The sequence below is a fragment of the Tachypleus tridentatus genome, chromosome 3 (genome assembly GCF_004210375.1).
Source record: "Tachypleus tridentatus isolate NWPU-2018 chromosome 3, ASM421037v1, whole genome shotgun sequence".
Taxonomy (NCBI): Eukaryota; Metazoa; Arthropoda; class Merostomata; order Xiphosura; family Limulidae; genus Tachypleus; species Tachypleus tridentatus.
Window position 1 is genome coordinate 87,176,808 of NC_134827.1, and position 19,572 is coordinate 87,196,379.

Genomic DNA, 19,572 nt, shown 5'->3' on the forward strand with positions numbered 1-19,572 from the left:
TAGCATTATGATACTTAAGCTACTTAGACTAAACATTTGTATTTTCATTTTATAATATGTAGTCATATTTTATTAAAGCATAATTTATATTTATTTCCTAATTTATGTATGATGGTTACAAGGTTAGTTAAGTGATAGACCCCATAAAGTTCTAGTAAAGAAAATATCAAAATATAAAGTTTTACTGAAAACAAACATTTGAAATGTATTTAGGAGGTTTTAGAGATTACACAAGTATTTGAGATTTTTGGGCAAAAAATAGTTTTTTTAATCATAACATGAAATCACTTTGCACTGAGACCAGTAACAAAACACTATTTTTACAAACACACCTGGTGACATGTTTCCACTAACCTCAGGTTGCATGATGATCAAAAAATGTTATAATCTGGAAGTCTGAGTATATGCTCAAAACTTGTATTAATTTTGTCAATTTTGTAATGCAAAAACTAGGCAAAAGACACATAGCAGGGAAAAAAATTCCCAAATTTAAAGCCCTAAATTTTGAGTTTTCTACTGGTTGAACTTAAAAGCCTTTAAATATTTTTCATACAGGAAATCTATATTGGTAGACAATGATATAATAAAAACCTTACACATTCTTGAAGATACTGTATCACATCATTATAAATAGTATTTTGCTGACTACTTTTCACATTTCAAATAAAAACAAGGAAAAACAAACAAGTTTATGCTTAATTTATATAACTCCATATATGCATTTATATAAAGTGTTGATATTTTTATTCTGTCAAAGTACAGTTGTACCAAAAAGTTTTTACATTAAACACTACTCCAACACAGAAAATATTATTCAATATATACAATTTAAATTGTCATTAGGCTTACTATGGAGGAATATCATGCAGACACTTATACTAACATGTCACACTCTATCAACTGAGGCATTCTACAACTTAAAGCTTGTTGACTCTAATGATATCAAGTGTCAACTCAGACCTGATAAGCTCTGTTACTGAGCAAAAGTCCTCACAAACAGGTAAAATATTATACTTTTTATTCTGGATATCTATATTGGACCAGAAAAGAATGATGCAATTTAATTTTTTTAATCATGTAGTGAAATAAGTATTAACACTAAAATGTGTACAAATCTCTTGTTCCATACTTAATTTACTGTGTTCTTGTTCTCTATGATTACTTGATTCACAACATGAAACCACTTTCAGGTTTAACCTGACATTAAGATAGCAATAATAATCATTAGCACATGCATGAACAAATATCTTATCGTTACTAACACTAATTACAAAGTGCTGGGTACATAAGAGATTTATGGAGTTTTAAAATTTTTGCTCCCTCTCGTGAGCTTCTTTTCATAATTTTATTCTTATTAAAAAATGATTCATTATAGAATATTATACTTACACAATAATATCAAGTGACATAAATTGTATTTTGAACTACTACTGCAAATTGTTTTCTTAGGCCATCTGATTAAAACCTTCAGTTAGAAGAAGGTAATTTGAAAATTTTTTAATTTAAGAGTTACCAGAGAAACAAATGTGTTAGATGTCAAGAATGAATGAAAACTTGTTATTAATATGTCAGTAACAATATACAAAATAAGTTTCACATGGAAGTAAACATTAGTTTGTTTTAGGGAATGTTACATTTTTAAAACACCCTTCACTACTCGCTTTAAATTACAGTATGAAACCTAGTGCTATAGATACAAATAATCAACTAGAAACTTAAAAATTTAAGTGTGATCAAAGTGCTTTTACGTACATATTTATGTTGAGCAATGACATTAAATATTTTTAAATGATAAGATTAGTGTTAACATTACAGTTTCTTTGTATCTTAAATATACTTCCACACCTAGAATTCATGAAAAATCATTTATTAATTGTTTACTTGACAATGTAATTGGCTTTTAATTAAAGCTCAAACTGTCTTTAATCATCAACCAACCAACTTATTTTCATTAATTATTCCATTGAGATTTATGCAAGTCAATTATGTTTATGACTATAAACAAATGTTCTTAATATTCAACAATGAATATACATGCAGACGATCTTGAACATAATTTTACTTCACTGTTTCAGCACAGGCTCAATCTCTGGGACCAACCTTGTGACATTTTTGTGCTTGTTACAGTTTCCATACTTTTACTTTTAAATTTATAAGTATGTTAATGAAACTTGGCAAATTTTCAGTAAACATTACAGTGCTTTCATATGCAAAATATCAATTTTTTAAAATTAACTCATAAAGTTTGTTTAAGTAATGTTTTTCTCATGCCTTTTTTTCATTTTGAGTGTTGCCAATCCAACATGCAAAATAATTTTCATAAGATTAAAAATACCTTTGTGCATCAGAAAATTTTCAAATTTCACATGCAAATTCTTTATAATGTCTAGATAATTATTATTCATTTCTTAAGACAATTTTTTATACTGTTTCTTTTATTTTCATTTGTGAAGTTCTACAGGTTTAGTGGAATTGACTGATTTAAAAACAACATAAAAATTAGGAAATAAATATGAATTATGCTATTCTTTGATAGATTGTTTAGGCATGATGAAACTTCACAGAATGGACGGCAACTGCCTGTTGTGAAGACACAATTGTAGAGAATGACATTTTGAAAGTCTTCTGCCTTTCGTCTTCAAGTCCACTTCATCCTCTACACTTCATAATTCATGGAATTATGCTCTTTTTTCCTTCTAGAATGACAACCAGTTTAACAAAAAACATAACTGTTTAAACTAAATAGCTTAAATCTCACAACAGTGTACATTTATGTATATTTATTATATTGACCTTTCAGCCATGCTTGGCTAACAATATAGAAGTTAGAATGATACAGCATGTGTATAATCATGATACCATGCTGAATGATATAAAACTGATCTGTGGTCTTTACAAAATGTCCCGGCTTGACTGTGTTTTAATAGATTAGTATTCTGTAATATACGTTCACATTTCAATTACTATACATTATATATACATATATAGATTATTACTATTTAGAAACAAGTTACTAAACTTATTTTTCTTAAAATCTAGAACAGTAAGTAAAGAAGTAAAACAAGCAATTATCTCTTCTAGCTATGACCTTTGTACTCAAGTTGCTGCTTGACGTAGATTGCTAAAGTCTTAAAATTTCACATGACAGATATGAACAAAATGAAATAAATTTTTAGGTTTTGTAAATACAGTTGAATAACCAAATATAAATTACTATATCAATACCATAGAATCCCACCATAATTTACCAAGTTTAGTGACCAAGCAGAGTTTAAGCCTAAAAAAATATGAAATTTTGAGCACACTAAAGACACAATATATTTCCTTGAAATCTTGGTTCAAAAGAATGAGGTGCCCTTATACATTAAAATGGTTGAAAAAACCATTAAGGACACATTCTAAACTGTTGATTGGTCACATGTTATATATTAAAGTGTATACAAGGGACAGTTTACTCAGCTGTTGTTGTAACCACTCAAAATATAACTGTACGGTTCATCATACTTTTATATGTGATCCAAGCAAACTGTTCACTTGCATGCACACACGCACAAACAAACAAGAGAAACAGTAAATAGCTATCCAATCTAAAATATCTGGTTTGAAAAATAAAGCACTGCAATGTGACAACAATATTTGACATACAAATATGGTTTGCTAAAACCTCCACATATTTGAATGGAACTTCAAAAATTGATGCCCTGAATTTCCTTCCTGTTTTTGCAAGTTAATGGAAAGACTGATTTACCCTAGTTACATACTTCTTTATATCAAAAATAATATATTAACCTTACTTTACTCAACTTTATGTCTTATCACCCTGAAAAAAGTGTAAAACAAAGAGCTATATTTGATAAAGTCAGTCATATTTACTGAATATGCAATACTTATAGTAATTATCTTGAGGTTCAAGAATGACTAAAACACATCTTATTGAAGAATAATGAACATCATCTGACCATATTACATCAACGTTAATGCCTTTAACAACAATCCTACGGTAATGAAACTTGTGAATACATAATTACGTACTTAAAACTAATATTCCAGTTAAAAAAAGCATTCAATATCTAGTTGAAACTTAAAATTGCAGCTTATCACCTCTACTTTGGAAAAATAAAGACAAATTCATAAAACAAGAGATTCTTTGGCAGCAGAACAAGAGTAAGTTGGTTGTGTGGCATCTTATGGTGCAATGCAACTACACTCTCTGTGCCAAACAAGGAGAAGTAACATGTTACATAAAGAATGCTATATATAAGGCCATGTGTAAAGAGTATAATCAATTTCATGTTGAAAAGACTACTCAAAAGCTGTTACAGTGAAAGAATTATAAAACATACAAGATGTATTCCACAAGAAAATACAATATCACTGCAAAATAATACACAATTATTCATGACTTATCAACAGGAAAACAAGTAATGACTGGCATTCAGGAAACAACAAAAATATTTCTCGATAGGAACTATACAAATCTCTGTTAAATGTTCTTTTTATTAGAAACTAAATTGTGATTGGGAACTGCCCCTTTTGAAGAAATAAAAAAAATTTGAATTTGAACCCCTATCTCTGAAAATGTCATATATTTACACAGTTTACAAACAACATTTTTCCTATATTAATTTCTCTAATTTTTATCTTTCTCTACTTCAAAACTAAAACTGATTACATGGTGTAATTTATATAAAATTATATCAGAGGCTGTTATATAATATTTCTTAGATAAATTTATTTCTAATTCTTGAGATAATGAACCTCTGTGCTGTGGCATCGGTAACACTGTTGTATTATTTAAATCTGTTCTAACATTCTCTAATACACACTGGTATGATGTAAATATTGCTTAAAGTGAAAACAGTAAAAATATGAAGAAAAACGCTTCTTGAGATCAGCCATAGTCATTACATTTCTTTCAATAAGTGTTGGTAAAGTTAGTAAACATGTAAAAACAATGTTGCACAAGCAAAAAAGAATGTTTTGAAGTAAACTAATTTAATTTTTTCTTAGTACTTTTCTTTAACTGGAACATTAAAATGAATTTCAACAAACTACATTAAAACTGACATATCAAATTGGTGTATACTTCATACTAATTAACAAACAATTTGCACAAATCCACTTGATATAGACTAAGTTAAAATCAGACACAGAAATTGCACAGATTAGTTAAAAGTGCAAACAAACATTTGATAATTTTAATTGAAGAGCTAAAGTATGCTGTTAAAAAGAGATCAAAATGCAAGTACATATTTTAGAAGTGTTTTTTTTAATTTCAAGTTAATTATGTCATATAAACTACATAAAATATTTTTTTCTCTCTTACCCATCCATTGGTACCAAAGAAATAGCTCGTGGTTGGTCAAGATTATCCCAAAATAGTACCTTCCTGAAACTGCCATCAAGATTACTGACTTCAATTCTATTACTTTCAGAATCTGTCCAATATAGTTTTTTCCCCAACCAGTCACAAGCCAAGCCATCAGGAGATATTAAACCCGTAGTAATAATTTTCTTCAGTGACTTAGAATCATTGATATGCATTCCTTTGATCATCTCAAGACCAATATCTGTCCAAAATATTTTATTTCCTGCAGTATAGAAGTCCAATGCTGTAGCATCTTCAACACCACTGCTAAATATTTTTGATTCATTTTTTCCTGAGCCATGAATATCAACAAGTCTAATATCTTGGCGATTTGCAAAGAGCAGAAGTGGAGATGCTATTGAGAAGAGAAAAACACATCTATAAATGTATTTTCTAAAAACTAAGCACTAATTTGCTGATATAATTTTTTTTCTGCATCCTCATGTATTTAAAGATTTTTGATAAAAACTCTCTAAATTCAAACTATAAAGTAATCATTGTGTTCTTTTTGTTACTCATCTTAAAAATGAAATGCATCCATTTGCTCCATTTCATGAAATTTCTCCAATAATAGTTTAATAAGTACAAGAAACTATACTTAAAAGTACTTCTGAAGTTTATTAACATTAGAAGAATACTTTGCTTTCTGATCCTACAAAATTTATTCACAAAACCATCCAACAACTATTATAATATATATTTATATAAAATCACAAAAAAACTATATTCATCTTGTTATACCAAGAATAAAGCTACCATAAATGCTGGGGAAATGACCCCATTACTTTTGGGTAAAAACTTTGAATGAATATAGATTTCTTTAGTCGTAAGTTTAAAGGTTTATTTTTCATTAATAAACTATCATAGAAAATATTTTTTTTTGTTTTGAAAATGCTGACAAGAATGATATGCTAAAAAGAAACCACTACATAACATGTCAGACAACCAAAAAACACACTGATCCAGTGCTTTGTCTTCTACTTCTGAAATATTATTTAATGTGAAATCAGATGACTGATACATATTGCTTTTCAAAATTTGGATTCTATTCTGTGATATTTTATCACAGAATAGAATCCAAATTTTTAAATACTTTCTAAAGCACGATTCATTTCTTACTCATTACTGTGAGGAAAAATATCCTTTCAAACTTTGCAACATAAGAATAATTATACATGTCTGCAATGGTTTGTCTTGAAATTATCATGTTCTACGGTAATTTCCACAGGCTGAATCTGATATTATCCATTTTCTTCATCACTTAACACATTTTTCACAAAATGTCATATCTCAATCTCAATACACAAAAGAAAGACCACGACACATAGTTTGAAGATTAAAAGAGCTCCATATTTCACAAATAAAATAAACAATGCATGAATGATAATTCATATTCACCTGACATCAATATTTTTTCATTTTCTTCAGTTTATTTGTACTTTTGTTGAGAAATATGATAATAAACCTATTCATTATAGTAAAAGAAGATAGTAATTTGATCTAAATAAGTTTTTGTTCTTCCCAATTTGCAAAAAATCCATACACATGTAATGTAATTACTAGTGTATACTTATTTTAATACCTATATATACTGTACTTTAATATATATTTAGAAATGCATGTAACTTACAATTTTAAATTTGTTGAAGATTCTTGAATACAAGTATCAGCAATGTACCATGTGTGTGCATATGTAATACTAATGATTGCCAGTATTACTGTCAACTAAACTTCCAAGACCCTCATCACAAAGTTTATAAAAGGTAACCAATGCAACACAAAGAGACAGTTTAATATTGTTGGTTTTTCTATAGTTAGTATACTTACTGTAAACCCTGGAAGCTATAACTGTGATAAATGTTTGTTAATCAGAAAACTGCAGATATTTGACATTTGCAGATATGTTTATAGATTTCAAACCATTCAACTTCACTGAATTAACTTTGAAGGTTAGTATTTCTATGAAGATATTGCATAACTCCAGAAGAAAAATCTCACATGTGAAGAGATACCTAGCTTTCCCATCAAGTGAAGTATACCTGTGTAGCAGCATAGGATTAATTTACTTGTTTTCAACCACTGGTAAAATATTCAGTTCCAGACAAGATAGAAAACTCAGTATTGTTTGCAAGTTTGTTAAACGTTTGTAGATAAATTATTTGTAATAACCATTATTATAAGTTGTATTGTCATTTGTATATTAAAATGTGTGTGTATCAATACTGTTCGTAAATGTCACAAATCTGATACATGAACTTCAGTTAAACTATATTAAAATTAAAAGTTCAGGCTATTTAAAATTGTAATATGTAATATTATAAATCAAAGACTCATCTGGGATAAATTATGTTGTTGTTTTGTTTTTGCGCAAAGCTACTCAAGGGTTATCTGCACTAGCAGTCCTTAATTTAGCAGTGTAAAACTAGAGGGAAGGCAGCTAGTCATCACCACCCACTGCTAACTCTTGGGCCACTCTTTTACCAATGAATAGTGGGATTGACTGTCACATTATAATGACCCCATGGCTGAAAGAGCTAGCATGTTTGGTACAAAGGGGACACAAACTTACAACCTTCAGATTACTAGTCAAATGCCTTAACCCACCTGGCCATACTGAGCCTGGGATAAATTATAATACCTAACAAAAAACAAAACAAAAAGAATATTATTTTGAAAATCTGCACAGCTGAATTATGGAAAATCTGTGAGTAAAACTAAAACTTTTATGAAATTTAAATTCTCAGGCCAGTATTATAAATCCATCACTCATTAATACATTTGGTGATCTAATGTTTACTAAATCAGACTTAAATTCCTGTTAATAAATTAATGCTATATTTACAACTGAAGAGAAAAGAAATGTCATTTTTACTACATGTAATTTAAAATTATGATAGAATGGTTAGAAATTTTAGACATTTCTCAACAGTCCAATTTTTAGTGTAGGCTTTGATACTTTTCCCTGCAACATGTTTCCACACATCTTTATAAATCTCAACTTCCCTACATTTATTTCATTCTTGAACTCAAGTAATTAACAAAATATGATTAGCTTAGCAATATGGCTTGTACACATAAAACACTAACCACAATGTATGCAAGACTACTAGCTTATATTTATGAATTTCACTATTGTTTTGCTCTTGTTTTAATTATGTTAAAAATCATCCAACACTTTAAAATAGATTTTAATAATATACATTAGTACTGATAATGCAATACACCAGGATGACATTAGAAAAATTTAAAATTTGATCTATCAGGAACACAGTTGCTAGGCTAGTCTATTCATCTTTCTCAACTATTTTAATCAATCTCATACAATAAAATTGAGTATTCAAAATAAATACTGTTCTTATAACTGAAGTGTGATGATAAATAAAAATGAAAAACAAAATATGGAGACACAAACCATAGAAAATCAAACTGTTTTACTTTCCTTTTCTGTACCAGAAATGCTTTTGCTTCCTGTTTTCTTTTTTTTATATGAAAAATTAATTAAAAGGTAAAACATATTTTCAATAATCTTATAGGTATTACAGAAATTCAGAATTTAAGGCCTTTAAAATCTAAAGTAAAATTACTAAAGTAATTTGTGATGACGAGAAACCTACTTGAAGTAAAAATGTATTCTCAAGACAACTGGTATGGGTATTGACACTTCAATTAAAATAAATACAGAACAATGTTTCAACATTCTTAGCCATCTTCAGGTTAACAAAGAAAGTGCAATCAATAACACTGTAAAAGACTCAGTAACTAACTATTAACTCACTAAATAACCAACCCATATATTAACTGGCTCACTGAATAATAACTACCTAACAATTTCTAGAAAATTCGACATCATGTCACGTCAATTTTAAACTCAGGAGATTTCTAGATATCACACAGCATGCTAAAAACATTATCCAGTGAACAATACAAAACATCTGAATTAAAATAAAAGCTATAGCTTACAACACTGCCCTTTCCTAGACTGTAAAAGCCTTTAAACAATCATAATACACAAATAAAAACAATACACTAAACTCAAAATTTCATTCCTCATTGATAACTTGAAGATGACCTAAAAAAGTTCAAATGTTCTGTTCTTTATTTTAATTAAAGTACTAATACTCATAGCACCAGAATACTGTTAAAGATTTTCAAGGATTCAATGACCTGTACACATCTTGAAAAAATGTGTTTTCATGAGTAAAACAACTGATGACTCATCATATTAGCCAATGCCACAGACATGCACACATTTCCTAATTCCCCACTGTAATATCATCTTGGTTTTAAAACAAGTATACAAAAGCATTCCTAAACATTCATTTCCCAAATGCTTTTAAGACAATCATAATAACAAAAAAATCTGTATAACACATTTGAAAATAATCTAAGGGAAGATAAACTATATCCAACTTATTTGATGTATTTAATTTAATGTCTCATTAACTTTGACATGACCATAGTTGTCACTGTACTTGGGCAAATATTCATTCACTCCAAGCTTTTTGTGCTCAGCCTTCACTCTTAAATCACAATTTTCATTATCATTATTTAGTTTAGTTTTATTTAATAAGCCATAGCTCTAAGACTTATTATACAAAGTTGAATTTTGTTTTCAAATTTCCTATAACATATCAGTTGATAAATCAGCAATTGTTGTAATTAAAAGTCTATTAGATCTCCTGGAAAAAATGTAGTTGCATGCAACTTTTTACGATTTAGCTAAAAATAGCCCTATTTCAGGCCACAGTTTGACCATGTCACCAGTTATTCAGCCTTTTAAGATTTTTACCATATATTCTTACATCTCTGAACATGATCTTCAAAAAATCCATGGTTGTGTAAAATAACAAATTATCAAATTTTAAGTGTCTCTGATATGTACCATTGAGCAAAAGACCACATTCAGGGCATTCAGTTATATCTTGTCAATCAGGAATCAGTCCTGCAGAATTGTGTAAAGTTTGATCTACTTGAGTGCTATGGAAAATGCAAAACTGTGGCAGGTATTAGGTCACATCATAGCTTTATTCTACCAACAAATTGTATATGAGAAGGCTATCAGAGGATGATGTGTACACAGTTGTAACTGTTGGTATTAGCAGTGAAAGTGATGCTGCAGCAGCTCAAATAGAGTCTAATGATAGCAATGACAATTATCAGCCAGGGAAATATGTGGCATGCATACATGATCATGAATAGTATGTGGAAAACACAAAAGATAGATCAGATGAACATTCTAATGTGTTGGTGTCATTTATGTAGAAATCAAGAAATGAACTTTCTCATGGCCTGCAAGGTCACATAAAGATGAAAGCTGGATTCCTTTCCAACATATTCTTTGTCTGATAAGTGCACCTACTGTGCAAGGCAGTAGTGCTCGCCACGATGTTCTAAGTCAAAGTGATCTAAAGATAATCAAACTCGAATTTCAGAAATTTATTCAAGCTGTCTGAACAAAGCAATGTTTATTTGATGTTGTTAAGGCTAATTTATTGCCAAAGCAGTTTTTGAAACATTTCATTGTCACAATTATTGCAGTTTGGTGTGACTATAATCTTTTTCAGTTATCCCCTGTTGTAGCACTGTGCTTTTTGTGTCTGATTTACCTTTGTATTTATTATATTATGAATCTTAAATTCAGCCATATCTGCATAACTGTAATGCATACACAATACATTTGCATTGCCATGTGATCTAATTAGTTATGCCAATAAACTTGTTCAGAAATGAATTAATTCCTTCTTGTTTCTTACAATTTCATTACTTAACATTGTGAAAGGCTGGTGAGAATATTTCAGTGGGATTCATAAAATTCTGACAGGTATTTTTCAAAATTGTATGGATATATTTGCACACAGTAAAACACCTGAACTGAATTTTATTTAAATAACAAACATATGGTCAGATGATACTTTAAAAAATTATAACTCAAAAAGTAGATTGAACACCATCCTGATTTTTTTTTGTAGATCATATTCAGATATGTAAGAATATATGGTAAAAATATGAAAAGCAAAAAACAACATGAAAAATCAATTTTTGTTAATAAAGTATTTCTCATAGAGATTTGTTTGTGAAAATTTCATGCTTTGTTACTAGTCCAAATGCAGAGCAATTTTTCTGTTATTACTAAAAAACTATTTTGCCCCAAAAATCTCAGTTATTAATTTAATCTCAAACCTCCTAAATACATTTCAAATGTTTGTTTTCAGTAAGACAATATTTTTTCTGTTATTTTCTCTTACCTAACTATGAAAGGTCTACCAATTTGACCAACCTCAAAACCATCATAAAAAATAAATATAATTTATGCTTTTGTTCTAGAATGACCAAAAATTACAACACAAAAATAAATATGTTTAGTCTAAGTATCTTAAGTCTCATAATGTTATTTATTTATATGTTTATTATTTTTTATTATACTGACCTTCCAGTTGTGGCTGGCTAACATAACATAACTTGCACTGACTCAATGCATGTACACTCAATTATCATATCCAATAATATAAAACTGGCCTTCAGTCTTTACAAATTAACCCTGTCTTGGCTGTAGTTCAGTGAACTAGTATTTTGTAATATTGTCATTTTTCAGTTATTATACATTATATACTTATGTAGATTATTATTATTCAAAAATAAGTTATTAAACTTCTTTTTCTTAAAATATAGAACAGTACTCAGTTGCTGATGAAGTTCCTAAGCCTTTTAAAATTTTGCACATGGAGAATGTGAAACAATATTTTAAATTATTTTATATTTTAAGTTTAATAACCAAAAAGCATACAGTGCTATACTGATACTATAGAATTCCACTACAATTTATCAGCTTATTTATGAGCTGTATTTTGGTCTTAAAAAAAAGAAAGACACATCAAGTAGACTAAACACATGACCTACACTCTTGAAATTGAGTTCTAAAGAATGTGGTAGCCTTTTAACTGATTAAAATGGCTGAAAAAAACACTAGCACGATAATCTATGCTGTCAATTGGTTATTCATGTCATATATTGAAGTAAATATATACAAGGGACCATTTTCAAAAATGGCACGAGGTGAAATGGGTCACTGTACGAGATTTAGCACATAAGCCATATCTCTATAAAATGAAAAGATACGAGGTTCTTATTTTATATTCTTACTTGTCCATATTAGCAAACTGAATTTGAGTCCCTAATCTGTATGAAAAATATTGACTTAGTATTTTTACATCAAAAGTGTCTAATTTTAACCAGTGCTGCAATCAGCATACCACGATTTGCAAAAATCAATATTTAGGTGTGTCCTTTTAATATATACTTTTAAGTTATGAAATTATCTCATATATAATACTAAAATTCAAAATATTATCTACAATTTGATATCAAACTTGACACACATTCATAAAATAGAAGTCTATTCAAATTTTGAATGCAAGTCAACAAATGCAATGATGTGTCCTTTGACCTTGACCAGTTACAAAAGGGTTAACCTAAGCATACCATTTAGTTCTAGTGCCCCACTCACACTTTCATCTCCAAAATCAATTTTGGCAGGTATCCTTGATACAATATTACCTTTTTCTTTAAATACCTTTAATATCTTTTACTTATTAATTAGCTCCGCTTACATACCCCCCTCCTTAACCATTAGTCCCTCCATGTACAACAAAAACTGCATCACTGCTAACCCTTTTAATTATATTTCTTTCTTTGTCAGTGACATCCTTCACCTATGCCTCTGTGCAGTAATTTTTTTTCCTATTTAATCCACAGACTATCCTGTCTGCATGTCTTGTGAAAGAATCATCTATAACCTCAAGTTCATCATCCACATTCTTCTCTATCTCTTCTGTTTTCCTTCCCTCTAATTGTGCCTCATTTGAAGATTGAAGTCTGTGCTCGATAGCATAGGCTCATTAAGATTAAAACCATTAATTTTAGTTTTAGCCTTAATAGTACTCTAACTTCTCGAAACACTGATGTATCCCACGCTTGTTAAAGCTTAAGCTCCTCCTAAAATCCTGCTTCCATTTGATAGTTTACCCTTTCTTATCTATTACCTCTACTTTAATAAAGATGGCCTCCACATTATCCAACCTACAAATTCTACTCACAAATTTCACATCTTTGCTAGTACCAATGTCCTTAAAAGTACATACTTAAAGCTTTTACAAATCCATGGTTATCAAATTAGATATACATGAAAATAATTTAAAACATTTTATAGAAACAATTTTAGTTACTGTTGAATTAGAAATAAAGTTATTGAATGGAATAATAAATGTCTAAGCAATTTTAATCAAGTTAAATAACATAGACTATGAGAATCATTGGTAGTCATATAATATTAAAAACAGCTGAAGACAATCACGTTTTTTTAATGTGGATTAGCTTTACCCTTTCAAATGTGCTTGCTTAGTGGTTCCTGGAACAACTGAATGTCATTACTGTATTGAATATTTTTACATTTCAGCTATCCCTTTTAAAATATGTCAATTATGCTACTGTTATGAAAACATACATTTTTATTACATATTCATACTTTCATTCTGACCCCATTCACCAGTCATTACCAAAACTTGTAGTGCATTAAAATATATAGTGCACTATATATTCAACCCTTTGTTATAACCTAATGCACTATAAGGACATTTTGCATGAGAGAAAGGCACAGTCATGATCTGTTTTACCTATATTTCAGTTCTGAGACTGCAATCTGACATTTAAATACCAAATAAATGAAGGAACAGAGAGAAAACTTCCATTTTGAATCTATTGTAAATTTATTTGTGGTTGCTTTTTTTTTTGTAACCTTAAACCTGCTCACTTACAGGTTGGAATAACATAAGGAACAAGTTAACATTTACTGTTGTTTGAAACAGATGACAAATTTTATTGTTTTCCTAACAAAAAATATGTTGCTTATAAAATTCATGGTTTCATAATGAAAAATGTTTGTACTAGAATGAAAAACAAATTCCAACTGACTATGGAAATTAATTTTAAATATAAATGTTAATAATGAAATGTAAAGTATGTTATGTCATTCAGTGGTATCATAAGCAAAATATCATTACTGGAATAGCATGTAGATTAGATGTATAGACCTACCTCCCCTAAGGCCTTCATGGCTATCCTACTTACACAAGTTAAAACTGGAATCTAATGAAATTATAATGTAAATTGCCCATGTCGCTGTTAGCCTATCTATATTTATTAATATTTAACAAATCATCCTATTATTGTCTGTACCAAGTTTCATGATATTCCAATTTTGCTGCAGCTTACAAGTTAATTGAGTGAATGAAAAAATTTTCAATTACACGTCAACTTCTGCCCAGCCAAACATACTTTACTGTTTAATTTGTAACTGCTACTTTAACTTTCAAGTAAAAATGATAAAGGCTTGTCACTAATTTGAATAAACGAGATCAACTTCAAATTTACTTAGTTAATCCCACGTCTGACTGAAAATTAAAATGACAGTTTATAAATATCAACATTAGTACAACTTAATAGACTTTGATACAGTAGTACTACAGGTTTAAATTAATTTAATTTTAAATTTGAGCAACTTATCTAGATAATTTAACACTTAACAAGAAAGTATTCAGAATACAGTAACTCAAATTATTCGGACTCTTAAGGTAAGGCATAGTACTTGTAGTTGTACTACTAGTTATATCTTGTAATATAGTATTGCAAATGAGATAAAAAACAACAACGAGTTTCCCAAGTTTTTAATAGAATATAAACACTAAATTACAAATGAGAAGTCGAATACAATATGATTTATTTTATTTATAACCAAAAATTATAAGAAAAACTACGCTCAAGCCCGAAGAAAACAAAAATGTAGTCCCATACACAGAATATCTTGCATTCGATGAGTCACTACACTTAGCTTAGGCCAGTTTCGTCGACTAACTAGCCAGCTACCGGTTGGCACAGTTAACAATGTACTTCAGTTATACATACCAATCGACTTACCTCTTGTAAGATAAAAACAGGATATGAAGACTACAAGCCACATCCAGCCCATCCTAGAGATTCTAGGACTTGAAAATCCTCTGTTTATTCCATTTTTCTAAATAAATTTAGCATTCCCGAGAGTTAATCGATAATTCACTTAAAACGATCACAAACGCGAACATACCATATTAATACCGCCATCTCATTCTGTTACAGGGACTACTTTCACACACAACGCTCGTGTTCTTCATTCTCCTTGAAATTCCTCCGCTCCTCTTGACCCATATGTCTACATCGTGTACAAGTGTACTGCTCCGCTATCTAACAATCATTTTTCTGAAATTTAATATTTGAATGCAAATTGCAAATACACCAAAGAGTACAAGAAGAAAGATGACTGACCTCCGTGTTTCAACAGAATGCGAATCGCTGAAAATGAATAGTTTTGTCCGGTTTTTTTTCCATTACATACATTTTAAGGCAATTTATAATATGCTACGTAATATGACTGTGGTACGAAATACGTTGTATCTCTGAGTAACGAAACATATGACCACGAAAAAAAAATCAAACAAGGACAAGAGCGAATAATATAATTGATAAATGAGGTAGTACTTTCGGCAAAAATTGATTTATGCACAAGTATCAGATATACCTGTTAATATCAATAGGATAGACCAAAAAATTTCATTAGTTTGTTCTTGTAAACTGAACTGACTTTTTTAGAGTTTGAATAATGGGATTGGATAAGTTTGTTTTTTATTAAAAAACATTCTTTATTAAACTTTCATTCTTTCAGATCTTATCTCTGCAGAACTGAGACATAATGATATTAAATACTGCCTTTACTCGAAGGTTTCCTAATAAAACTGAACCAAGAATGTGAGCTTAACTTCAACAGGTAAACTTGGCTTTTTTTTTTTTTTTTTACCAATGGATGGAATTGCCTTTTGACATCTTGTTCTCTCACAGCCCATGGAGGTACCTACTCAATCGATTACCATAAGAATGGACAATTTAATGATCTAATCACAAAACTACAACAAAGGAGGAAGATATATTTTAGTTGCAACCTCTTACCTTGAAAACATTTTAATTTCAGTTTTAATAATAATTGTAAGTTTCCCCCCATGTGAAACTCACTGTCTCATAAACATCACACATGAAAACAAAATCCAAACTTCTGGTTAATGAATGAAGAATGAGAAATACATGAAATGTACTAAACTTTATGAAAATTCAAAAGCATATACACATAAGTAATTATGACAATACACATATACAATGATTAATGTGATAATGATAAAAGTATAGAAAAAAGACAAGTCTCTTATGAACAAAATAATGGACAAGGATGATAAAAATAATCTAACCATATCTCATTCATACACACTTGCGTGGCACATTAAACATATCAAAAAGAGAAGTTTAAATTTCAAAACACACAGAACATTCTAATCTCCTGCTCTTATCTATGCTCACTTGTATACAGGAAAGAGCAAAGACATTATCATATATATATATATAACGTCTCTTTCTCCTATACTAATGAGTACAAATATAGAGGGCATTCTAAATTTAAAAATCTATATATATATTTCTGAAAAACAAGTTGTTGTAAATTAATTGTTTAGAGTATTTACACTCACTACAAAGTATTTCTAATAAATGCTTCACTACAACTCATCTCAACCCCACCAACAGAGTTTTCATGGCTGTAATAGTTTTGTAGTTGGCCACTACTGTGGCCTGCAGATCCTCCTTAGCCACAGACACGGTCCTCATGGGATCATCAAGCCTGTCTCACAGGCAACTCAATTCTTCTCTATACCATAGCAAAGGAGTTACCCTCTGCCACAGGCAATCATCCTCTCTATTGTAAAGACTATCTACTGTCTGTGACTATCTACTGACAGTGCCTCTTAAGCACTGGGCACTGCTCTAGCATTACATTCGTTGTATTACCCCGAGTGGCCTGGTAGAAAGCTCCATGCTTGTTGTTGCTGAGACAGTTTTTAGGTTCTCTTGACTGATAACTTTGCAATGTAATGCATATGTCAAGACTTTTAATTCTACGTGATAGTTTGGAAAGTAAATATCATGATGCCCTTTTATTCAACAATCTTTTGACTATCTGACCATTCTATCTAGTGTTCATCAAGCAGTCTTAAACATATTAATTGGAAAATCATGGTCAGAATCTCATCTAATGGTCAGAGGTACCTATTACTTCTCCATCCAGCAACTTCTCATCTAATTCATCACAAACCACAAAATATAGCCCTTTAGCTTCTTCTTAATCAGGTGGGTCACTATGACTCAAGACAGCATTCTTGTTCTCCTCTGTTCATTGGTCTCACCTATGGACTCCTGGATCCATCCTTGACACAAAAAGACTCATATGTGATGTATCAATGCACTTTATCTATATTCTCCATGATAATCTGCAAGCCTGAGATAATCATCTAACATATGGAATGCAGTGTATGTCAGGCTTGGAGATTATCATGGAGAATATAGATAAAGTGCATTGATACATCACATAAGATCACACATTTGATGTACCTTATTTTTGTCTTTCTGTTACTACTCTAGATGACCAAGTACTCTTCAAAGTTTGTATGACTCAATCCTGCAGCATCCACTGAAGTTTAGCCATTGTGACCTCCTAGTGTTGATAAGGAATCTATCATGGTAAATGCTTTATTGGTAATGTGCCCTCTGTGTGTATACATTGCTGAGTCAACATTTCAAGGCAGAGTTTGTCATTTGATCCCACAAGCACATTAGTATACTCAACCAACAAGTCACTGAGTTCATGATGATGAGAAACCCACCTGAAGTAAAAATGTATTCTCAACATGGTTGGTATGGGTATTAGAACTTTAATTAAAATAAAGTACAGGACAACCTGAAGATGATCTAAGAATGTTGAACATTGTTCTGTACTTTATTTTAATTAAAGTGTTAATACCCATACCAACTGTCTTAAGAATACAAGTCACTGAGTTGCTTTTACAGAATTGGGTCTATACTGACAGCACAATTCTTTACAAATGACGTACGATGTGTCAGAAGCTGAATATTTGGTTTCAGCCACAGTGAAACAGATGAAATCTTAGCATTACTACTAATATTGTTTACTTACACTTCACTTACCATTGTAGCATCCAACTTGATAGTCAATCACCCATAATTACATGAACAACGTTGAAACCTTATTCTTTGTTAGAGTGACTGTTTAAACTAGTACTGCCTGCCTTATGGTCAAGAAAGTTTATTTCACACAGGTTTCTATAGCTGTGTCATATGGCAGCAATGCATTAGATTTCAACTGGATTTCACCATAGATCACCAACTGTGTACTAATATTCCCTTTGCTACATACAATCACACATTCCACTATTCCTGAGCTTAGCCTGGTTGGCGTTCGATGAATAATCTGCAGAACATCAAATCACCTACCGTACAGCAAAAACTGCTAGACAAGCTCCACATTATGTCAATCACAAAAATGCCAATTCCAAATCCAAAATCAGATCAACTTGGGTGACATCTTTCAAACAAAGCCAGAAATTTGCCTCTCCTCTAAACTTTAATATATTACCATTTAGCAGAACAAAGTTGGTTCATAGCAGTGGTCCCACTTGGGGGCTTGAAACATTATGAGGTTCACTAGAGTTCTAACCACACCTGTGTATACTGGAGCTTGACTTCTCACTTTTGTATCCCTCTCATTGTCACATACCAAGCTCCAACCAGCTATGACTAAGATGGAGTGACCACTACACTGTTCGGTATAAACGGTTTAGTGTGCTCTCAGGAGTTCAACTTGAGTTCTTTCAGTTTTCTGGAGAACTGGATATAGTATTCATTGCCTGTTGTTGGTTATCCTAAACTTTCTGATCCACTAACCAGTACTGATAACATTACCTAATTTGCTGCTTTGCAAAGTACTGATGTTGTGGATTGTTCAACATTTACTGAGCCACAAATGAAACTGATAGATCTGACATTTTCTATGTTTGATAAAATATATGTAGTTTCTTTGACAGTGCTCCATCAGTCCAAAAGAGAAGTAAAAGCTTCACTTTTCTCATCCTGGACAATTATCAGACAGAGGTATTTGCTTTTTTTGCAGCATATATCTCATAAGTGGATCTTATGGCAGCAACCCAGTGCCAGTGTGTCTGGGTAGCTGGCTGACTTTTAACCCAGCTCTGGTTCAGCATGTTAGAGGTATCTGAGTGGGG

At 30.6% G+C, this 19,572-nt stretch overlaps 1 protein-coding gene across 1 annotated transcript in view; it reads right to left on the minus strand.

The window, feature by feature from the left end:
- The window catches only part of arr (low-density lipoprotein receptor-related protein 6), a 54,283-nt gene extending 38,741 nt beyond the window's left edge, over window positions 1-15,542 (minus strand). Inside the window, exons 1-2 of the mRNA XM_076495467.1 lie at window positions 15,338-15,542; window positions 5,327-5,723 (exon numbers count right to left, since the gene is read on the minus strand). Of these exons, the coding sequence (XP_076351582.1) occupies window positions 5,327-5,723; window positions 15,338-15,389 (449 nt within the window). The 5' untranslated portion in view covers window positions 15,390-15,542. The remainder of the gene's footprint in view (window positions 1-5,326; window positions 5,724-15,337) is intronic.
- Between the last annotated feature and the right edge of the window lie 4,030 nt (window positions 15,543-19,572).